This window comes from Camarhynchus parvulus, chromosome 24, assembly GCF_901933205.1.
Source record: "Camarhynchus parvulus chromosome 24, STF_HiC, whole genome shotgun sequence".
Taxonomy (NCBI): Eukaryota; Metazoa; Chordata; class Aves; order Passeriformes; family Thraupidae; genus Camarhynchus; species Camarhynchus parvulus.
The window spans coordinates 1643634-1664258 of NC_044594.1; the positions used below are offsets into that span (position 1 = coordinate 1643634).

A 20625-nucleotide genomic window follows, 5' to 3' on the forward strand; every position below is an offset into this window, starting at 1 on the left:
CTGGCCCAGCCTGAGGCTGTTCCCTCTGCTCCTGTCCCTGTTCCCTGGGAGCAGATCACAAATCCCTCTGGCTGTCCCCTCCTGGCAGGAGCTGTGCAGAGCCACAAGGGCCCCTGAGCCTCCTTTGCTCCAGGCTGAGCCCCTTCCCAGCTCCCTCAGCCTCTCCTGGGGCTCCAGACCCTTCCCAGCTCCATTCCCTGCCCTGGACACGCTCCAACCCCTCCATATCCCTCCCGTGCTGTCCTTCCACCATCTCCTGATCACAGCAGGTACCAAATAAAGAACATTCTCCGTCGGTGCGTTCCCCATTCCCTCCTTTCCTGCCCAAAAAGGCAGGCAGGGGCAGGGTGGGGATGGAGCCTGGCTTGGACCTGGGACCCGGGTGGGTGATGGACACGGGTGAGTGATGGACTCGGGTGTGCGGGCAGCGCTCTCCCTGTCCGTCTGTCGGTCCCTGTCCGTCTGTCGGTCCCTGTGGCGCTCCCGGTGTCGCTCCCGGTCCCTGTGGCGCTGCCGCCGCCCGCAGGGATCGCGCTGCCCACACCCGTGATGGCGGCGGCGGCTTCGGCCGCGCTGCCGCGGCTGCTCGGGCCGGGCCGCGGCGGGCGGCGGGCGCTGCCTGCCCGTACCCGGCATGGCCGCCAAGGGGCCCGGCAGCGGCCGCGGGCGGGCGGCGGGGACGCGGCGGCGCGGCGGCCCGAGCCCGCGGTCAGCGAGGAGGCGCGGAACGAGTGCGTGCTGCCGGGGACGGAGCGCGGGGCTACCGGGGCTGCTGAAGCTGCCGGGGCCGCTGAGGCCACCAGGGATGCTCAGGCTGCGGGGCTGCCGGGGATGCTGAGGCTGCGGGGCCACCGGGGCTGCTGAGACCACCGTGGTTGCTGGGGCTACTAAGCTGCAGGCTGCTGAGGCCACGGGGCTGCCGGGGCTACCGAGGCTGCCGATGCCGGGGTTTACACGGGCGGTCCGTGCTGTGGGGACGGTGCCGGAGCATCCCCGGCCCGGCTGCCTTGGCGGTGCTGAGGGGCTGCTGCTGCTTCCTTGTGAGGGGACCGGCATCCCCATCCCTCCTGCCCTAGTGCACCCTCAGCCCTTTGCTCGGTGTCACCTTGTGAGGGGACCGGCATCCCCATCCTGCCCTAATGCCACCCTCAACCCTTGCTCGCTGTCACCTTGTGAGCCGTGATCTCGTCGCTGCATATCTGAGTTTTCCTGCTGCATATTTGTAATTTTTTATTTCCCTCCTCCCCCGCTTTTGGATTAGATCATCCGGGAGCAAAGCAGGGCACGTCTGGGCCCCTGAAGGATCAACAGCTTTCAAGTGTCTGATCTCGGCCAGGTTCTGTGCAGCTCTGCTGAGCAACATCTCGGATTGTGACGAGACCTTTAACTACTGGGAGCCGGTGAGTCCCTTCCTGCCCTTGGGACTGGCAATTTGCAAATACCCCTTTATTTAGGAGCTTGTGCTCTCTGTTTCAGTTTCCAGTTGGCTTGTGCAAATGCAGATTTATTCAGAGCCTTGTGCTGATCCCTCTGTTTCAATGAGAAGTATTTTGCTCCGGAAACTCCCTGCTTTGTGGCAAACTCTCTGCTTTGTGGAAAACTCTCTGCTTTGTGTGCTGCATGTTAATTTATCTATTTGATCTCTGTTGTAGACACACTACCTCATTTATGGGAAGGGGTTTCAGACCTGGGAGTACTCTCCTGCCTACGCCATCCGCTCCTACGCTTACCTGTGGCTCCATGCCTTGCCAGCCTGGTTCCATGCCAGGGTTCTGCAAACCAACAAGGTAAATTTGATGTGTGGAAGCTGCTTTTGAGAGGAAGAAATGTACATTTAGTGTGTGGGAAACAGCCGTCCTGTTTGGTGTTGAAATTGACTTCATTTTTATAAAACATGGTTGAAATGGACTTCATGTTTATAAAACTGGTTTGTTGACAAACATTGACCTCCCTGGAAGGATTTCCAAGGGTTTGTGGGTTTCCCCTGATGTTTTACAAGCCCATTTTGTGTCCTGTGCCTCATTCAGACCCTGTCTGTGTCTGCTAGGTTCTCATCTTCTATTTCCTGCGATGCTTCCTGGCCTTCCTGAGCTGCATTTGTGAACTCTACTTCTACAAGTGAGTGTCAGAGTGTCTGCAGGGCATGTGTGGGAGCAGTGCGAGTGCCAGGGACAGCTCCTGCCACAGGAAATAGGCTTTGAGGCTCGTCTGTGGATGAGAAAATACAAGTTTTCATAAGAACTCACTGAGATGTTGGTCAGAATGTCACAATTAGGACAAAGTTGCACTCCCAGATCTCCCACCCACACCTCTACTCCAGCATTTTGTTGACTCCACTCGTTTCCTCACTGCTGGCAGCAAGCGGGGTGGGAGTGTTGCAGGCTGAGGAGAGTCTGGTGCCGTGTTTGCTTATCACAGTGAATTTGACAGGAACACACTGATTGCTGCTGTCTGTAATCTCTCTGCCAGTGCTGTTTAAGCTACTAAAATCAGTAGCCCTAACATGCAATTATTACCTTGTCTAAACTGTATTTTTATTTTTACCTGCTGCCTCTTGATTCCTGATTTTTAATCCGCTGCCTTGCATGATTTTTTTGTTTGTCAGAAGCCACAGTGCATCTCCTTGAACCAGAGTGCTGACACGTGTTTTCTCATCCACATTCTGGTTTAAGGAGATGAGCTGTGGCTTTTTTTGCATGGTGGGGTTTTGTGAGGGGTGAGGGGATGGATGGAAGTGTGCAGCCACAACTCCTGAGATTTGCGCAAGCACAGCTGGGAGAATCCAGGCCCCACCCAGAGTTTTGTACTGGGGTAGCTCAGGGTCTGAAATCCCAGGAGAGGCAGCCCTGAGTGTTGGGAATCCCCCAGCTCAGAGCTCTGGGGCTGCTCCGTGGGTTGTTTGTGGTTCTGCATGCCTTGGTGCTGCTGATTTGGCCCTGGGGCTGTTTTGTGGTACCTGTTTCTCTGCTGCTTCCCCAGGGCTGTGTGCAAGAAGTTTGGGCTGCACGTGAGCAGGCTGATGTTGGCCTTCCTGGTGCTCAGCACGGGCATGTTCTGTGCTTCTGCAGGTGAGTTGGCTCGGCACTGGCACTAACAAAGGTTCAGAGAGAAGAAAATCACATCTCTGGGTGCTCTTTGTTCTATTCCCATGACAGAATAAGCGTTGATTCAAATTTTGTTCTCTGTGTTACAATTTCCAGGCCTGTTTCTGTTGCTCCCTCCTGTTTTTTAATATTTGCAGTGCCTTTTAAACAGGCTCCTGGCCTGCCTTCCTTGGACAGCCTTTGTTCTAAGGAAGGAGCTGACACTTTGGCACTTTGTGTGCTGTCCCCTCTGGCTGGCTGTACCTGTTTTCCCAGCCAGTGCAAGACTTGCAGCAGCTGTTGTGTGAAGTGTGGGGAGGCTGTGCTGACCTTTCATCCCCTCGTGTTGCAGCTTTCCTGCCCAGCAGTTTCTGCATGTACACCACGGTGGTGGCCATGACGGGCTGGTACATGGACAGGACCTCGGTGGCAGTGCTGGGGGTGGCTGCTGGGGCCCTGCTGGGCTGGCCCTTCAGCGCAGCTCTGGGGTAAGGAGCACTTTCTGCCCTGTCTCAGCTGCTTTTCACCTCCCTGGGGAGAACCAGCTGGCACTGAGCTGCCAGCTTAGCCCAGGATCATTGCTACAGCCTTCCTGGCTTTTGGAAAACTCAGGTTGGGCAGATTTTCTGGCATTAATATGGGTGAAACCTGAGCTGGATGATGAATCTGGAGTAGGAGCAGCATGGTGGTTCTGCCTCTTGCTTTGAAGGGGCAGCAGAAGCTGCAGTGGGGTTCTCAAAGCCTCCAGCTGACAGCTGGTCTGTCTTCCAGGCTTCCTATTGCCTTTGACTTGTTGATCCTGAAGAAGAGGTGGAAAAGTTTCCTGAACTGGTGTGTGGTGTCCTTGATCCTGTTTTTGGTGAGTGCCTGCCACTGTGGCAGTGTTCACAGGGGTCTTAGGATGAGGGAAGAGACGAGGATCTGACTCCATGTTTCAGAAGGCTGATTTATTATTTTATGATATATATTATATTAAAACTATACTAAAAGAATAGAAGAAAGGATTTCATCAGAAGGCTGGCTAAGAAGAGAAAAGGAATGATAACAAAAGCTTGTGACTGACCGAGACAGTCCGGACAGCCGGACTGTGACTGGCCATTAATTAGAAACAGCCACATGAGACCAATCACAGATCCACCTGTTGCATTCCACAGCAGCAGATAATCATTGCTTACATTTTGTTCCTGAGGCCTCTCAGCTTCTCAGGAGGAAAAGTCCTAAGGAAAGTATTTTCATGAAATGTGTCTGTGACATGCCACAACACAAAGAGAGAACGGATGGCAACACAAGGAATGAGTTTCTTTAGGAAAATCTGCTGGAGCTGCTGCACTTTAACCAAAATCTGCTTTCTCCCAGGTGCCCTTGGTGGTGGTGGACAGCTATTACTATGGCAAGCTGGTGGTGGCACCTCTCAACATCGTTTTGTACAATGTCTTCACCCCCCACGGGCCTGATCTCTACGGTGAGTTTGGGGTAACAAGCCAGGGAGGCAGCTCGAGCTTTTCTGGCTGCCCTGGCCCTTGACTGGCAGTGCTTTTTGTGCCGTGCCCCAAAGCAAAAGCAGCTGCCAGCTTCTGCTCCTGCAGCTCCGAGGGCTGCAGCTGCAGCTTCTGGACACGGGATGTCTCTGTCGAGCTGGCAATGCACTCCCGGTTCCTCCAGGCTGGGAGTTGTGCTGCTTTTGTTCACTTTTCACTCCTGTGAAACTGCCAGGAGGTGTCTCACTGGCTGGGCACAAGCGGCCTGTGTGTGTTTGTCAGCTTGGATCAGTTCCTGGCTGCTGCTCCTCGCAGTCAGGCTGCAGAACTTTGGGAAACTGAGGAATGGTGCAGAATCCATACTTCTTTCTGTCCATATCCTGCACTTCTAGAGCTGGAAATTGATTTCTAGCAGGGCTTCAGAAGGGCTGGCAGAGACCAGAGGATGCCTGCAGCATCTCTGTGCTCTGTGTGAGGCCAGAGGAGCTGTTCAGGAGGGCTCAGCAGTGAGGCCAGAGGAGCTGTTCAGGAGGGCTCAGCCGTGGGCAGCAGCAGCAGCAGGGCTTTCTCTGGCAGCTGGCACTGCTGCTTGGGTTGAGGGGCTGTTCTGGGTGCTGCTGAGTGCTGATTTGTCACTTGTGCCTGGCACAGCAGGACAGCAGCTGCTCTGCCAGGGCTCTTGGCCTCTGCAGGGAGGCTCTGAAGTGTGGGGCTGGGAGTTTTGTGTAAGTAAACTCCAGGCTCTGTCTCTGATAGGTTTTGGCAGGGCCTTGTGCCTGACCTTTTCCACACTGGTGCATGAGTTGTTTCCAGAAGCCTCCAGGGACCCATCTGTCCTGAAGAGTTTTATTCACAGTGACATTCACACAACATCCTCGGGCTAGTAAAGGAGCCTGCCTGGAATTGCTCTTTAATGCAGTGTGGCCAGGACAACGCTGTGTGTTTAGAGAGCTTCAAAACACTGGGGAAAAATAACACTGCCAGGGGAGATGAAAGGCTGGCCAATCCCTCTTGGCTCTGGAAGCTGGGATTTCCCAACGTTCACATGATGGGGGCAGAGTCACCAGCCCAGACCATCTCCAGTGTAAGCACTGCAGTGTTTTTGAGACAAGGTTCAATTAATTTTTTCCCCTCTGTCTTTAGCAATATGCTCCCTCTACATAAATATTGTCTGTGCAATTAATATTTCCCTGGAGTGGTTAGGTTTCTACAGCCAAGGGAAAACAGCTGCCAAGAGTATATCCCTGTTTCTGAGGCTTTGGGGTGGTTTTGTGTACTTAATTTGTGACCAGAGTTTTGTCCCACTTTGGGAGGCTTTATTCAGCTTGGGTGGAAGGTTCTGGAGCTGCTCATGTGCCACTTTCTCTGTGGAGCCCTGCTTCTTGAGCAGAATGAGAATACATGAATATATTGCAGTGAGCAGACTGTTCATTGTAGCAGCACTGAATCAGAACAGGGCTGTGACTCACGACCACATTATTGCAGCTTAGTTTCTGCTTGCCAGCTGCAGTTCCTGCACTCAGGCTTCAGCCCAGGGTGGGGCTCCTTGTCCCAAACCTCTTTTACAGCTCCCCTGCTCTGGCCTGAGCTGCCCTCACCATTCCTGTGGTCAAGGTGCAGCGTGGCTAAATTTGATTCACTGCTGAGTTCTGGAATTGCTCATGGGGCCATTCCCAGACCTCAGAGTTCAAAGCATTTTCTCACTGGGGTCTAACAGAGCTTCCAGCTGCTTTCCCCCATGGAACCACCGTGCCAGGAGCTGCCTGGGTGTTCCTTTCCCACTGCTTTCACCAGTCTGTGTCCTGGATCCCACACCTGCCCAGCTCTGGGATGTGCATCCTTGCAGGAAGATTCTCCAGCTCCTCTCTGCAAGCATATTCCCATTGCTGGAGAGTTCTCAGTGCCCCTCTCTGCTTCAAAGATGATGTTCTGGGCCAGGGCTTCTTGCCTGCAGTGGGGTTGTTCCTTTTTGAGGCTGCAGTTCACCTTGAGCCATGTGGAGAAGAGGAATAAAAACCCTTTTGCCCTGGGAGGCTTTGAGCCTGAGTGCCTCTGAATGGCTGCGTCACCGGTGAGCCAGCCTGGTGCTCTTTGCCTGCTGTGCACTGTTCTCTTCTCTTTTTTCCCCCCTTTTTATTTTTTTTAGCCTCTCACAGAGAAGAAAATCCCTCATTGGAGAAGGAGGAGAGGCTCCAGTGCTTGTTTTTTTCTGGGCAATTCAGTCACACTGCAAAAAAATGTGAGCGAGCAGCTATTTTTTGGGGAAAGCTGTGCTTCAGAGCAGCTGCTCTGTTTATTAGCAGCGTTATCTGGGCTGTGTTTGGATTGTGGAGGAGTTGTGTTTCATGAGGTGTCCTTCACTCCTGACCCCCAGGCTGCCAAATCTGAAACCAGAGCAGGGAGAGGTGAATTCAGGGTGAATTCCCTTTGCTTTCCAGCTCAGCCACAAAGGTGACAGGATGGTCCCTGCACTTACCCTTCAAAGACTTAGAACTTATTTCTATAATTGCTGTTTGCTTTCAGAGCTGATAACTCAGGGTTTCCTCTATAAACCCAAGCTGCTTGGCCAGGCAGTGACTCCAGTGCCATGTTTGTCACATCCCCAGTGCAGCTTCTCCCCTTTTTTTAGCTGCAGGAGCTGCAGAGCTCTCGGGTTTTCCTTGCTGCTATTCAGTTGTCTGATGAATTTCAACACGGACCCAATGTAAGTGGCTCTGATTGCAGGAAATTGCTGTGGCATGTGACACATGTCACAACAGTGCAGTGATTAAAGCCCCCGCGTGTCATTTACTGGCTGATTGAGCTAATCACACTGAGAGAGTGGGAAATGTGTGGAGAGGAACTGGCATTCCTCATTGTTAAGGGCTTTAAGCATCCTGAATTAAGAGTCTAAATAAATGACAGTTGGACTGGAGTTTCTTTCAGTTTACATCCTCCAGAGCTTGCAGCCAGCTCCCAAGTGTGGAGGCAGAGCTGCCTGGCTCCTGTTTGTGTCAGAACAGGCTGAATTTGGGACATTTAAATAATGCTGAGTGAAAGGAGGGACCAAACCCAGCATTTAGTGGCAGAGTCTTTGTTGGGGTGAAGTGGGAATACAAACTCCTTTCCTTCTTAATCCTTTTTGGTACCTTTTCTGTTCCTGCCAACCCAGAATGAGCATCCTCACTCCAGAATTACATGGCATTGTGTGGTTTTGTGTGACTCCTCTGCAGTTAGAAAGAAAGAATGAGTTTGGGGTCAAATTTCCCAGTTTTGGAAGTTTCCACTTCTGCTTTCTTGCTGAATGGAGGGGTGAGCTCTGTGTCACAGAGTTCTGCTGGCTGTTGGAGTGCTGTGGGGTTCGTGAGCAGCAGGTGTAATACTGGCTATTTTTCACCCCCAGTGAAAAAATAAGGAGAAAAATCATTTCTGAGCAGGAAGACAGTGAAGTTTCTTGTGCAGGTGTGAGTGTGAGGTTCTCTGCTGGGCTGTGTCAGTCAAAGAAGGGCCAAAGCTGCTGCTCCATCCATTCACACTTGAGTTTCAAACCTCTTTTTTTCCTTCTTTCTCACCCTTTAGGTACAGAACCCTGGTACTTCTATTTCATCAATGGCTTTCTGAATTTCAACGTGGTTTTTGTGCTGGCCCTGCTCGTGCTGCCTCTGACCTGTCTGATGGAGTGTCTGCTGCAGAAATTCCGTGGTGAGTGCAGGGTTTGCCTGCCAAAGAGCAGCTTTTCCTTACTGGAAGTGAAACTGGGAGCAGTGAGAGCCTTTGGAGCACCAGGAAAGTACCTGGAGCTCATTAGGGTTCAGGATTGTTCCTTGCCTCCACCTCAAGAGGAAAAATGTGTTAAAAAAAGTGAGCCTGACAAGGTTCCTGAGCTTCATTGTGACGTTTAATCCATCAGGAATGGCCCAGTCAATAATCCTGAAGGGGGAAGAAGCTGAACCTGGTGTTGTTCCCATCTTGTCTGCAGCTGGAAAGGGGTAGAAACCTTTTGGGGTTGAAGCTGGACTGCTCTGGGCACTGTGGGTTTTTCAGCTGCCAGGAGTGAGCCCTGCTCTGGGCAGTGTCCCCGTGGGTGTGGATATACTGAGAGTTAAAAAAAAAAAAAAAGAGGAACCAGAATACTCCTTACTTCACTCTGGGCCTTCTCTTGAATAAAATGACATCAGTTTGAGCACATGACGCTTGTGAGTGACTCCAGAGGGGAAGTGTAAATTCCTTTCTGCTGTTTTCCTAAGGAAAATTCATCAAAGTTCAGCAGCAGCCTCCAGATTCATCAGTCCAGTCACTGCTTTGCTCTCTCTGTTTTTTTTTACTGACTACAACAAACAGTAACACAATCCTCGATGAAAATGTATGTTCAGGGGTGTTTGCTTATGTCTGTTCCTTGGCTGTGAGTGACAAACTCTCAGAAAGCAGTAAAAGCTCAGTAGGAGCTCCTGTAAATGCAAGATTTCCTGCTGTTCACTTGGTGTTCTTGCACTTAACAGCACGAGCGACTCTGCCAAGTGCTTTGTTCTTATTGTCTGTGAAATGCCGTTGGCTTCATTGCTTAACTCTGCTGTTGGGAGTAGCAAGGGGTAGGAAAGGGACTGAAAATTGTCAGGCAGTGTAGAGCCCTCCTCAATGTGACTGAAATTCAGGGTAATTGTTGTTATTTTTGAATCAGTTATTTCCTCCGTTAAGCAGAAGGCGCCTGGGAGACCTCTCCCGGTGTTATTTTTGTAATGAGGCAATGAAGGTTGGGCAAATTCAGGCTCTAAACAACCATTTGGGAGGGGAGGGGCAGCTCCTGAGGAGGCCCTTTCTGATCTTTGTGTGTGCAGTGCCCAGCAGGAAACCCAGCACTCCTGTCTGCCTCTTCAGACCTGGCAGTTCCTGATGGCTTTTGTGTCTTTTGGATCCACAAACTCTTTATCTTCTGCTTCTGCTCTTCCTAAGGCTGTTGGAATTGTCAGTGTTGTAGGAATCTGCAAAAATCCTCTGAGGAAAACGCCCTGCTGGCTGTTTGGGGTGTGTTACCTGGGTTTTTAGCAACAGTGGTGCTCAGGACAGGGCGTGTTTGGGTCTCCAGAGTGGGATTTGGGTGTGAGAGGGGATTGTGCAAGAGAAGGAATTCTTGCCTTACTCCTTTGCTGAGGTTTTGTTTCTTCCAGTTCAGAATCTGGGCCGTCCCTACTGGCTGACCCTGGCTCCCATGTACATCTGGATCCTGATTTTCTTCAGCCAGCCCCACAAAGAGGAGAGATTCCTCTTCCCCATCTATCCCCTCATCTGTCTCTCTGGTGCTGTGGCTCTCTCTGCTCTTCAGGTAAATTCCAGTGGTTTTTAATAAACAGCTGAGAATATTTCCCAGCTGTTATTTCCTGCTGACTTTGAGCTGTTCTCCAGTCCCAAGTGGGAATTCCTGGAGCTGTGATGCTGTAGTGCCAGCAGCACCCAAAATCCAAGGGATTCCTAAGGGTTCAGTGACCTGCTGATGGAATTGTGGCTCCTTGGCTGCTCAGCTCTAAGGGCAGGAATGTGGGTGTGTAGGAAATGCATTTTGATGTGCCTCAGAAGGAATCCCTCCCTCACTGGGCTGAAAAAAGGCAAAAGGATCTCATTTAAATGTTGGGAATTGCATTGAGCATTTGGAAGAGCCAAAGACTGGATGTTTAGTAAACATCACTTGAAACACTTCACAGAGCAAAGCACTAATAGAGACTGATATAAACCTTCCCAAAGCTCAGAATTATTCATCTCCTGCTGTTAAAAAGGCTCAGGAATGCAGCCAGGAGTCCCTGCTGGAGCCTGTTCCAGCCGTTTGGCCTCACCCTGCTGTTCCTGCTCTGTCCTGCTGTGCCCACCCTCCGTCCCTCATCCTTCCCCTGCTCAGGTGCTGTTCCCACTCTGGATCTCCATCACTCCCAGATGAGTTCCAGTCCTTGCCTCCACACAGGACCCAGCTTGGAATGTCACCAATTTTCTGGCTCTGACTGAGAATTCCTCTGTGCTTGCAGAGCATCACAGAGCAATGTTCATTTATTTTTATTGTAACTATGGCTTCAGGAAAGTTTCCTGTACGTTTCTTGCATATTTTGCCACTGTTTGATGAGATTTTGCCCAGTATGGAGCGTCCAGCTGAGAATGTGGAACTGATTGTCCACCAGCAGGACAAGCTTGTCACTCTCCCCCTCCAAACTGTGTGGATGTTATGAAAAAAATGCAAACAGGACAAGAGAAACAGAAATCAGCAGAGGGTAGGGAGTGAATAACCGATCCTGCAGAACAGCAGGGAGGGACCACGGCAGGGACTGGATGTATTTCCTCCTGGCTATTCCAGAAAAGCTTTTTAATTGAAAAAAAAACAAACCTAAAGGGCTTTTCTTTTTATCAGTTTTTCTTTTTATCAATTTTTCTTTTTATCAATTTTTCTTTTTATCAATTTTTCTTTCATCAGTTTTTCTTTCCTCGGTTTCAGAGGGACTTGTGTTCAAAGCTGGATGCAGAATGTGCTCTGTGGTGTTTTATTCACTTCAAAGCTGTGGTTTGTGCAGGCAGGGTAAACAACCAGAGGTCACTCTGGAAATCTGGGTCATGGAGCTTGTGTTAGGCAGGAATTCAGTCCAGCGTGGAAAATCAGGTGAGTGTGCAGGGAACTTCTGAAAGGGACTCTTGCCCCTGGTTCACCTGGGAGCAACCAAGCTGCAGCAAGGAGAGAGCACTTTAGGTCCAGAGGCCTTCCTAGGAAGCATAAAAAGAGCTGAAATACCCCAAATTATCACTTAAATATGACCAAACCCTATGAGTTTCTGTGCATTTTGATGACTCTGAATTTAAAAATCTGGTGGGGGAACACACTGTTGTAAGAGCTTTATGAAAAAAATGAGAATTTTGCTGAATGGATCAGAGTTGGAGTAACTTCATATTGTCTCTCTCTTTTTTTAATCTCTTCCCTGAGAAATGTTACCACTTCATCTTCCAGCGCTACCGCCTGGAACACTACACAGTGTCCTCCAACTGGCTGGCCCTGGGGACTGTCCTCCTCTTTGGCCTTTTGTCACTGTCACGCTCTGTTGCCTTATTCAAAGGTTGGTATTTCACATTTGCCCTCTGCCCTCCTGGCTCTTGGGCTCAGGGCTGCGGAGTTTGCGCTGCAGAAAAGGGATCTCAAGCATGGCCAAGGAATTTGGCAGTAAAATTTCGTGGGGCAGTGAGCTGAAATCCCTCAAGGAAGAGTTTGAAGGCAGGGCAAGACACAGGATTCCCAGCAGGAAAGAGGAGGTTTCATAATGTGGTCTCCTGCTGGATTCCCCACAAAGGTTTTGCTTGAAAACCTTCAAATTATGTTACCTGTGTCCTGCAGATAACATAATTTGTTGAGAAGTTTGTTCTTCGGAAGTTTGGCTGTTGTTGCTGCAAGGGAAGGAGTAAGTTCTGCTGGTCACCATTAATTAATTATTAATTATCCATATATATACATATGAATGGGTCACCAGAATTACATCACTTAAAAATCCTCTTCACCTTCCACCAGTAAACTCCACTGATCTAAAACCTGACTGGTTTTAAAGCACATACTTCAGCTTTCAGATAGATAATCCCACTTGGAAAAGCATTTTCTTGTGTAAAACTTGAATTAGGTGCATGAGATGGAGATGGAATCAAAGCCTTCCCACCTCATCAGTATTTTTGGGGGGTTTTGATGGCCATTGACAGCCAGGACAGGGAAATGTGAATAAAATTGGTAGGGACACCAAGGGTGAGAGGGGGAGCTTTGAATCCAGCCACTTCTTAGCAGAGACCAGTTCATGAGTTACCAGTTAAAAAATTATACATGAAACAATTTTTGTAGGCTTTCATTAAATACCCCTCTTCCTTTAACCTTAATTATGGTTTTCTGCCTCCCACAGGCTACCACGGGCCCCTGGACCTGTACCCTGAGTTCCACAGGATTGCCACTGACCCCAGCATCCACACGGTGCCCGAGGGGAGGCCAGTCCATGTCTGTGTGGGAAAGGAGTGGCACAGGTTCCCCAGCAGCTTCCTCCTGCCTGACAAGTGAGTGCTGCCCTGGGAAAGGGGCAATTAGGGCAGTGGATAACGAGGGGCACAATAATGGGTGTGGGGAACCCTCAGGAACTTGGATCTCTGGTGTCACCAGCAGTGTCATAAACAATGTTAAAGTACCCAGATGAAGGATTCTGAAGGTTTTTCGTCAGAAAAACTGGCTGCAAGTTCCTAGGGGTCTCTGGTGTGCCAGGGGATGGTGTCCTTGGTTTTGGTGCTCAAAAGTACCCAGATAAAGGATTCTGAAGGTTTTTCATCAGCACATTGGCCACAAGTTCCTGGGAGTCACCTGGGGATGGTGTCCTTGGTTCTGGTGCTCAAAAGTACCCAGCTAAAGGATTCTGAAGGTTTTTGGTCAGCACACTGGCCACAAGTTCCTGGGAATCCCTGGTGTTCCTGGGGATGGAGTCCTTGGTTCTGGTTTTGGTGCTCTCACACAATGTTCTCCCTGCTCTCTGCAGCTGGCAGCTCCAGTTCATCCTGTCAGAATTCCGGGGCCAGCTGCCCAAACCCTTTGCCAAGGGGCCCTTGGCCACCAGGATCATTCCTGCAGACATGAACGACCAGAACAAGGAGGAGCCATCTCGATACGTAAGGATTTGTTCCTGCTTCCCTTCCCTCACCTCGCTGGATAATTTAAATTATTGCAATGCCTCACAGCGGATCTCCCCATTTCTGCTGGATAATTTAAATTATTGCAATGCCTCACAGCAGATCTCCCCATTTCTGCTGGATAATTTGAATTAATGCAATACCTCTCCCCATTTCTGCTTCCTGGGGAGTTCCAAAGCAAAACTGGTCCCTCTGCAGCACTTGGAAATCTCCCCATTCTTGTGAGTGGCTTCTGTTTGCCTTTCATCTGCCAGTTTGAAGACATAATGATAATAAAAGAAGCAGCAGAAGTAAGAACTCCTAATGATTGCAGTTTTGGGTTTAGTGTAGTGTGTTAATGTGATCACAGGAATGAGTAATTTGAAGTCCCCCACAGAAAATATTTGTCACTGAGCAGGAATTGAAATTTTCCTCTTTTATTTCTTTTTAAATATAAAACTATTCATCATATTTTCAACTGAGGAGGAGGAACTTAATTTGGAACTTAATTGCATTAGTGGGAATTTGCTAAGATAATGTATATTGGTATTATTGATTTATTTCCTGGTTGAACTAAACAAAACACAGATAGGAATGTCTTAAAATTATTGCTAGCTAGCATGTTTAAAATTACTGACAGGTTCAATCTTGGCAGTCTTGTGGGTTAAAACTCTTATTTTGAGGCTGATTATGCAGTTACTGGAAATGGGAAGGAGGCGTGTTCCCACCTGAGAGGAGCTGTCTGCTGCAGTGCATTTAATTTATGAAATCTTTAACTGGGGCTTATTTTTAGCACAGACAGCTGGCTGCTCCAGCCTGTGACTAATAGAGCAAAACACACTTTTGTTTCATGCTTGTTCCTTAATGTCACCCTACAACTTTGTTCTTTCCTATGCGAGCTCAAGGGCCTAGGACTTGAGAAATCAGAAATTAAACAGGGGCTTAAAACTCTTACTTTTGACCTGCTAATTACACCAAGAGATCAAGATCTTTTCCCCAGGTTTAGTGAGTACCAGCATATTCAGATTTTTTAAGAAGTAGAAGAATAATTGGCAAGAACTGGACAGGACTGTGAGAGGGGATAAATCTCAATAGCACGAGGCTGTTGGTCATCTAAAGGGGAGAAAACAAGTGGTTCAGGAGGATTATCTGAGCCATGGATAAAGCCATTAATGGCTGTGATCTCACTGTTTCAGGTGTGAGTATCTATTACTGCTCTGCTTGGAAATGGAAGAGGGAACCTCAGTGTTCCTGTTGCTATGAGACACTGGGGGAAGAGTGATTTGATCTTGTTTTGCAATCTCTCTTTCCTTAATCACGTCGAGCTGCACTTACCTTGCACTTGCCCAGCTGGGGAGGTGCATTTGTCTCTGAAAGTGCTAAGAAACAGATAAGGAATATTATTTCTTCCCAAGATACATCCAAGCAGGACCAGCAGATTAGGCTGAAGGCTGCTGACAGCAGCTGCCTTCAATGAAAAGGGTTTTTAAGCATTTTCTCTTCACTTCTAGCACCCTCCAGAGCCCGCAGATGTGCCCTTAGCTCCAGCTCTGGGCTGTTCCCACTCCTGTCAGCCAGGATGGGATCCAACTCAGCTCTCCTGCACTTGGCAGAGCAGTGGTATCAAATAAAGAAAGAGTGGGAGGAGGAAAAGGGGAACAGAAGAGGAGAGGATGTAATTTAGAAATCCCTCACAGCTTCGTTCAGTAGAACTCATTCCTTTCTTTCATTTCAAGGTCTGGGCATCACCCAAGTCTTGTGTAAATCCCCAAATCAATGCAGAGGTGCTGTGTTGGCCCTCAGAGCAGGAGGAATATCATCTTTGGCTTCACTGTAATGTGAAGGAATGTGAAAATACAAGGGAAACGTGGCTTGCACCTGGAATTTGGAGTCCCAGCCCTTTTAGGGCAGCATTTAGGATGAGACAAGTGAGGCCCTTGAGGCAGCAACTTGTCTTTCTCTGAATGATTCCACATCACTTCCAGAAAAACTTGGTTAGTGGTCTGGGAGTCGTTCTGCTAATGAGCCAGAGCCTCTCCCAGGGCCTGGAATGTTCCTCTCACACAGAGCACAAAGTGGATTCAGCATCCTCAGCTGCGTTTCCTGTGGTGTAATTTCATTTGCCACTCAGTTGTGATGCCACAGAGCCATCTGCTATCCACCTAATTAAATTGTTTCCAGCCTAAATTGTTACATTAAACCCCAAAGGTGCTTCAGAAAAGGGATCTCAAGCATGGCCGAGGAAGTTGGCAGTAAAATTTTGTGGGAGAGTGAGCCGAAATCACTCAAAGAAGAGTTGGAGGGAGTAAGGCAGCATGAGACACAGGATTCCCAGCAGGAAGGAGGAGGTTTCATAATGTGGTCTCCTGCTGGATTCCCCCACAAAATGAATTGTGTTACCTGTGTCCTGCACAAAGCATTTCACCTGCTGCTGGGAGTGCAGCCCCCTTCTGCTTGCTGTGAATGAGCACAGAACCAAACCCACAGGGAATAAAGCCAGCACTGTCTGTGTCCCTGCAGATGGACATCTCCAAATGCCACTACCTGGTGGACTTGGACACAGCAGCAGAGACCCCCAGGGAGCCCAGGTACTCCTCCCACAGAGAGGAGTGGGTGACCATTGCCTACAAGCCATTCCTTGATGCTTCCAGGTAGGATTTGCACTTTGGAGAGGGAGGGACAGGGGCACTCTGGGATTTCTATTTGCACAAGTGGGCAGGGAGGAGAGATCCGTGGGCAGATGCCAGCTTGAAATGCAATTCCCAGCAAAATGGAGCCTTTGTCCAACTCCTGCTTGCAAAATTTGTGACCCAAGTTGCTTTAGAAGGGTGAAACTCTGTGAGGAGGGGTGGTGAGGAGTATTTTTATAAAGAAATAAACAATTTCTTTATAGAGCTTCCTGCTGAAGCAATGTTTTTTGGGGTTGCTTTCCAAAGAAATGAGGCGGATGTCACCTCCTCCCAGGAGACTTTTCACTCTGTTCTGTCCCAGCCAGGTTTAAGACAGGTATAAATCATCAGAGGGGATGAGCTCTGGAAAAATTTCATGAGAGCTGGCAGGGAGAGGAGGCAGTCAGCAGGGCCACACCTCGATTAGGCAGCAGAAGATCCATGGGAGGGATCCCTGCTGGAGTGTGTTCTGCAGAGCTGTGCTGCTCGCTGAGCACCTTGCTGCGGTGTCTGTGAGAAGCAGAGGCTGGGATTGCTCTCCAGGCTGACAGGGAGTGGGATCAGGGCTGTCCAGCTGGGAGTGATGTCCCTACATTCCTGCAAACACAGGAATGTATCTGTATCAACTGTACAAGGATGTCATTTAGCCCTTCAGAGCTCCTGAAGGTGTCACCCCAGGACAGAGGCTGGAAAAACCTCTGTAAAAAACCAACCCAGAGTTCAGTGCCCTCCTGTTTTCTGTGAGAGACCCGATTGCTTCCTGCCTGGGCCCTGCAGGGAGCGGGGCTGGGAGGAGCAGGGGAGGGATGGGGGTGTTTGAGCAGCTCCCAGGAGGGCTCTGGTGTTCCCAGCTCCCTGACACAAACAGCTTTCCTTGGCAAGGTCTTCCATGAGCTGCATTTTCCAGGAGAACCTGCTGCTGCATTGGGGCAAGAAGGAGGTGGCCAATGGCTTTTATTAATGAGGCAATTGAGGCATCAAAGGCACTCCTTGTGCAGAGGATTTGCCCTTAAATGTGCATTTCTGCTTTAAAGCCACATTTTTGTGTTCTTACAGCTGCCTTATCTTGCTTGCTTGATCTCTGGAGCTGGGTTGAGGTTTCAGGTTTGCAGCTCTGCGGTTGCAGAGCAAGGGGCAAAAATAAAAAACAAACCCCAAACCCATCGAGCGCCTCCCCAGCTCAGCCCAAAGTGCAGCTCTTGTGTGAAAATCAATGAAATCAGTGAAATCAATGACCCCAGCAGCTCAGTTCAGTCCTGCTGCACTGGAGGCTTTGGGGCTCGCTGCGAGTCTCCCATTGACGTCAGCGAGTGCAAATGTAAATCTCAGCTGGCTCTGATAAATGGTGCTGCTAATTGAATTAGAGAGCACTCCAAGCCACCAGCTAATTATGCTCCTCAGGAAGCTGCTTTGCCAAGGTCCATTTAATTCTATATTGGCTGAATGCTCCGAATCTGGCACAGAAAAGGGGAAATATATCACAGCTCCCCTCTGAGGAGCACATATTCTCCAGCTCTTTAGGGCTGAGCTGTCTGCTTGCTCCAAACACTTGGGTTTTCCATCAAAAAAAAATAATTCTCAGTGCAAAATTAATGATTGGGTCACCTTGCTGGAGCATAGCATTCCCCTGCTTTGATAAGAGGCTGTCTTGTTCCCTTTAATGGTGTTTTCCTCGAGTTGTTTTCCATATTTTTGTTTTTGAATTACTTCTGAAATGTGCGTGTTGGTGCAGAAGTTAACCTCCAGAGGAAGTGCAAACATTAAAGGGCTTTCAGAGAGCTTTGATTATGAGCTTCTTGTGGCTGGGAGGCTCTGAGACCTGCCCAGGTGGCATTGGGACCTGCCCAGGTGGCATTGGGACCTGTCCCTGTGCCTCTGAGACCTTCCCAGGTGGCACTGGGACCTGCCCAGGTGGCATTGGGACCTTCCCAGGTGGCATTGGGACCTGTCCTTGTGGCACTGAGACCCGCCCAGGTGGCACTGGGACCTTCCCAGGTGGCACTGGGACGTGCCCAGGTGGCTCTGGGACCTGCCCAGGTGGCTCTGTGCCGAGTTCAGCCTCCTCCTGCCGTTCCCTGCTCTGCTCCTGCCTCTCTCTGAGCTCGGCTGTCACCAAGCTCAGGTCACAAAATGCAGTTTTAGGGGGGATCTCTCACCACTGCAGGTGTCCAAGTGCTGCCAGTCCATGTTAGTCTGGGAATTTGGGAACATCTGGAACATCTTCGCTTGGGATTTTCTTCCATCCCACAGCAGCTTCCTCTGGCACTGCTGGAGCAGCTTTTTGAGCTGTTTCTCCTGAAATTCAGGCAGACGCAGGCTTAGCTCCAAGGCTCACTGTGCTTCCAGCGCTGGGAGCTGCTCTGTCCTGCAGCAGTGCCTCCTCCAGAGCCCAAAATCCCCGGAAAAGCAGCCCCTGCTCGGCCAGCCTGGAGCAGCCCTGCTGCTGGGAGCCGAGCGCTGATCCAGGCTCCACACTCTCCATCTCTGGGGGACAAATTTAGCAGCAAATGCAAATAGAACGTTAAATATATTCCCTGTCATCTGTCAGCCAGCCCCTTCCATGTGCCATCTGCTGTCTGAGGTGGCTGAGCTGACATGGGGAGGTGACAGCAGGTGAAGGTCCCCTCTGTCTCTGAGCTGGGAGGGTGCAGGAGCTGCTGGTCCCAGCTGAGCCCAGCCAGGCTGTGCCACAGCCTCGGCAGCCCCTGGGGACACGCAGCTCCAGTGGCAGTTCCTGCCTTTGTTTTTCTGCTGCGTTTTTGAAAGATCTCCAGTGCAGGCAAACAAAACACAATTCGTCTTTCTGCTGGGGAGAAAAAAAAAAAGGCTAGAATTGGGTGTGCAGAGCAGCAGAGCTGGGGGCTGCAGTGAGCAGCAAGGCTGTGCCATCCCTGGGCGCTCAGCAATCCCGATCTGAGAGCTGCTGCTGCTGCTTCTCCAGGATTTCTGTGACCGGGGTGACACTTGTGGCTGGCAAGGGTTGATGTTTTCCCATCCAGGTGATCTTAAAGACACAAATGAGAAGCTGCAGTGCTGAGGAAGCAAAGCTCTGCCTCAGCCCCTATTTCAGTGAGTTGCTCAGGTTTTTGAAGCCTCGCAAAGCTCAGAGGTTTTATTTGTCCACTTCACACTGAGACCCGGACTGTACCATTAATGAGAGAATACATTCATTCAGAATGCCCTCAGCCAGCGCAGCTCCAGCAATTAGCAGCCCAATCAAAGGTGCTAATTTCACCCAGACATCATTAAGCCCTCCGTGCTCCACTGGTCCAGTTTTTGAAAGGCTGTGAAATGCCAGCTCCCAGCCCTGGCAGGGCATGGGGTGAGTGTGGGTTTTAGAGCTGCCCGGCCCTCTGTAATTCAATATTCCACAGAAGATCGGCTCAAGGGGATACTTAGAGAATGCTAAAAACATAATAATAAAAATTCGTGACTTTTTCTAGAGTCCTGACACAGCGTAGCCCTGATTGGCCAATGAGTGAAAACAACTCGGAGCAGAATCCAATGAAACAACCACCTGTGGGTGAACGATCTCCAAACACATTCCACTCGTGAGCACAACATAGGAGAAGCAAATGAGATGAAATTGTTAAATAAAAAAAATTAGATAAAAAATAAAATGGATAAAATAAATAGATTTTAAACGAAGGATAAAAATAAGTAGATAGAAAATAGATGAAAAAATAAATAGATAAAATGGTTTTCCTTTTTCTCTGAGGATTATCAGCTTCCCAAGAGAAAAATCCTGGGCGAAGGGATTTTTGAAGAGATTTTTGGAAGGGATTTTTCCAGAGAACGCGAATGCCACAAGCTTGGGCTCTTAAACCCGTGCCAACCAGCTCTGGTGGCACCAAGAGCAGAGAGCTGGGCGCCGAGGGATGATTTATTTTTCCTTTCCCTTCCTGCTCCCCCAGGTCCTCGCGGCTGCTGCGCGCGTTCTACGTGCCGCTGCTGTCGGAGCAGCACACGCGCTACGCCAACTACAGCATCCTGAAAGCCCGCAGGAGGCAGCCCCGGAGGAAACTGGGGGGCTAGGACACACCTGGGCCGGCCCAAAACCCACCCAGAGCATCCTCTGGCGCTCCTGGACAGCCCCCTGAGCCCCTGCAGCTGCCTGCGGGAAGGATGGGGCTGGGAGGATTCCCCGAGCAGCTCTGGCAGCCTCTGCTCCTCTGCCTCAAGCCACTGGGAAATCCAGCAGCCACCTGTGGATGGGGTATCCCTGCTGCTCCCCGTGTTCACTCTTACACCAGAGAAGAGAAAAATGGAAAATAAAATGGAAATGAGTTATCCCTGCTGCTCCCTGTGTCCCGCCTTACACCAGAGAAGAGAAAAATAAAATGGAAAATGAGATGGGTTATCCCTGCTGCTCCCCAAACTCCCCTTACATGAGAGAAGAGAAAAATGGAAAATAAGATGGGGTATCCCTGATGTTCCCTGTGTTCCTTCTTACACCAGAGAAGAGAAAATGGAAAATAAAATGTCCCTCTTACACCAGAGAAGAGAAAAATGGAAAATGAGATGGGGTATCCCTGCTGCTCCCTGTGTCCCCCCCTTACACCAGAGAAGAGAAAAATGGAAAATAAAGTGTCCCTCTTACACCAGAGAAAAATGGGAAATAAAATGGAAATAAGATGAGTTATTCCTGCTGCTCCCTGTGTCCCCCCTTACACCAGAGAAGAGAAAAATGGAAAATGAGATGGGGTATCCCTGCTGCTCCCCAGACTCCTCTTACATGAGAGAAGAGAAAAATGGAAAATAAAA

At 49.7% G+C, this 20625-nt stretch overlaps 1 protein-coding gene across 1 annotated transcript; it reads left to right on the forward strand.

Moving 5' to 3' along the window:
- Positions 1 to 549: 549 nt before the first annotated feature.
- ALG9 (ALG9 alpha-1,2-mannosyltransferase) lies at positions 550 to 20422 on the forward strand. The gene is made up of 15 exons (XM_030964782.1): positions 550 to 731; positions 1262 to 1400; positions 1653 to 1787; positions 2048 to 2118; positions 2980 to 3068; positions 3436 to 3571; positions 3855 to 3942; positions 4440 to 4545; positions 8120 to 8242; positions 9706 to 9860; positions 11493 to 11622; positions 12445 to 12592; positions 13063 to 13192; positions 15713 to 15843; positions 19776 to 20422. The coding sequence occupies exons 1-15, from the start codon at positions 550 to 552 to the stop codon at positions 19894 to 19896; spliced, it is 1884 nt and encodes a 627-aa protein (XP_030820642.1). The 3' UTR covers positions 19897 to 20422.
- The last annotated feature ends 203 nt before the right edge of the window (positions 20423 to 20625 follow it).

Coding starts and splice junctions, on each gene's coding strand:
- ALG9 (XM_030964782.1), top strand. CDS start 550: ATGGCGGCGGCGGCTTCGGCCGCGCTGCCGCGGCTGCTCGGGCCGGGC. Junction 4,546..8,119: donor CCACGGGCCTGATCTCTACG/GTGAGTTTGGGG, acceptor CTCACCCTTTAG/GTACAGAACCCTGGTACTTC. Junction 9,861..11,492: donor TGGCTCTCTCTGCTCTTCAG/GTAAATTCCAGT, acceptor CTCTTCCCTGAG/AAATGTTACCACTTCATCTT.